Source organism: Sinocyclocheilus anshuiensis, unplaced genomic scaffold (genome assembly GCF_001515605.1).
Source record: "Sinocyclocheilus anshuiensis isolate Anshui unplaced genomic scaffold, SAMN03320099.WGS_v1.1 scaffold1662, whole genome shotgun sequence".
Lineage (NCBI taxonomy): Eukaryota > Metazoa > Chordata > Actinopteri > Cypriniformes > Cyprinidae > Sinocyclocheilus > Sinocyclocheilus anshuiensis.
Window position 1 is genome coordinate 1091520 of NW_015545835.1, and position 1089 is coordinate 1092608.

General features: G+C 37.5%; 1 protein-coding gene across 1 annotated transcript in view; it reads left to right on the forward strand.

Moving 5' to 3' along the window:
* LOC107698423 (actin-related protein 8-like) overlaps positions 1 to 1089 on the forward strand; it is a 29621-nt gene that overhangs the window by 14007 nt on the left and 14525 nt on the right. Inside the window, exon 7 of the mRNA XM_016499425.1 lies at positions 637 to 769. Within this exon, the coding sequence (XP_016354911.1) occupies positions 637 to 769 (133 nt within the window). The remainder of the gene's footprint in view (positions 1 to 636; positions 770 to 1089) is intronic.

The window sequence follows — 1089 nt, forward strand, 5'->3', positions numbered from 1 at the left end:
ATAATTTTTTGTATATGTGATATAACCCTGTTGCAACACAAATAAATGAAAGATCTTTGGCTTTTTCCTTTACTTTATAATGGATGCTTAGTTTGTGGTTTATTATTATTTTGTTCACACCAATACTCACTATTAACGAACTATAAACTACAACCTTTCCCTCAATAAACTCTTAATTTGCATCTTTTTAATAGTTAGTAAGGTAGTTGCTACGTTTAGGTATGGGGAAGGATTAAGGGATCTAAAATATGGTCATGCAGAATAAGACATTAATATGTGTTTTATAAGTACTAATAAACAGGCCATACGCTAGTAATATGCATGCTAATAAGCGACTGGTTAATAGTGAGAATGGGTCCCAAAACTAAAGTGTTTCCATTGTTTTTTTAATAAAAACACAACAGCAATAAAACAAACGAAGACAAACACTATAACCTTTTGCGTTTTGCTTTGATACCAGATTGTTTGCCATCGTCTTGTCAGTCGTCTCTCCTTACTCTATTCACATGATGGTGAACTCCTGCCATATGGAGTCTAAATCATTGTTTAAAAGACAAAACAACAGTGGGGGCTGTGTGCAAAAGTAGTGGCAAACGCTGTGTAACAGCCTAACTTTATCTCCTGTTCGGTTTGTAGCTGTGGTGGTGCATCAGGAGTCGGTGTGTGCGACGTTTGGCAGCGGCCTGAGCAGTGCGTGTGTGGTGGATGTTGGTGACCAGAAGACCAGCGTGTGCTGCGTCGAGGACGGCGTGTCCCACCGCAGCTCCAGGTGAGAGAAACACACTGTAGGGCTGATGCGCTTTATTAAAGCAGTAAGTCCCAAGAAGCTGTGGTTTACAGTGAATTTATAACGGCTAAGGGGAGTTGTTAGCTAAAACCCCCTTAGCTGTTATAAATTCACTGTAAACCACAGCTTCATTTGTTCCTACGACTTAATTCATTTACTTGTTTTATTAAACCATAGTCATATTGTACTTATCCATTCACTTGTTTTGGTTTAATTAAAATTCTTAATTTATGACCGCAATTGAATGTAAATGAGAGAACATATTAGTAAATTGTGGAAACATTCTTAATTTGTGGTATTGA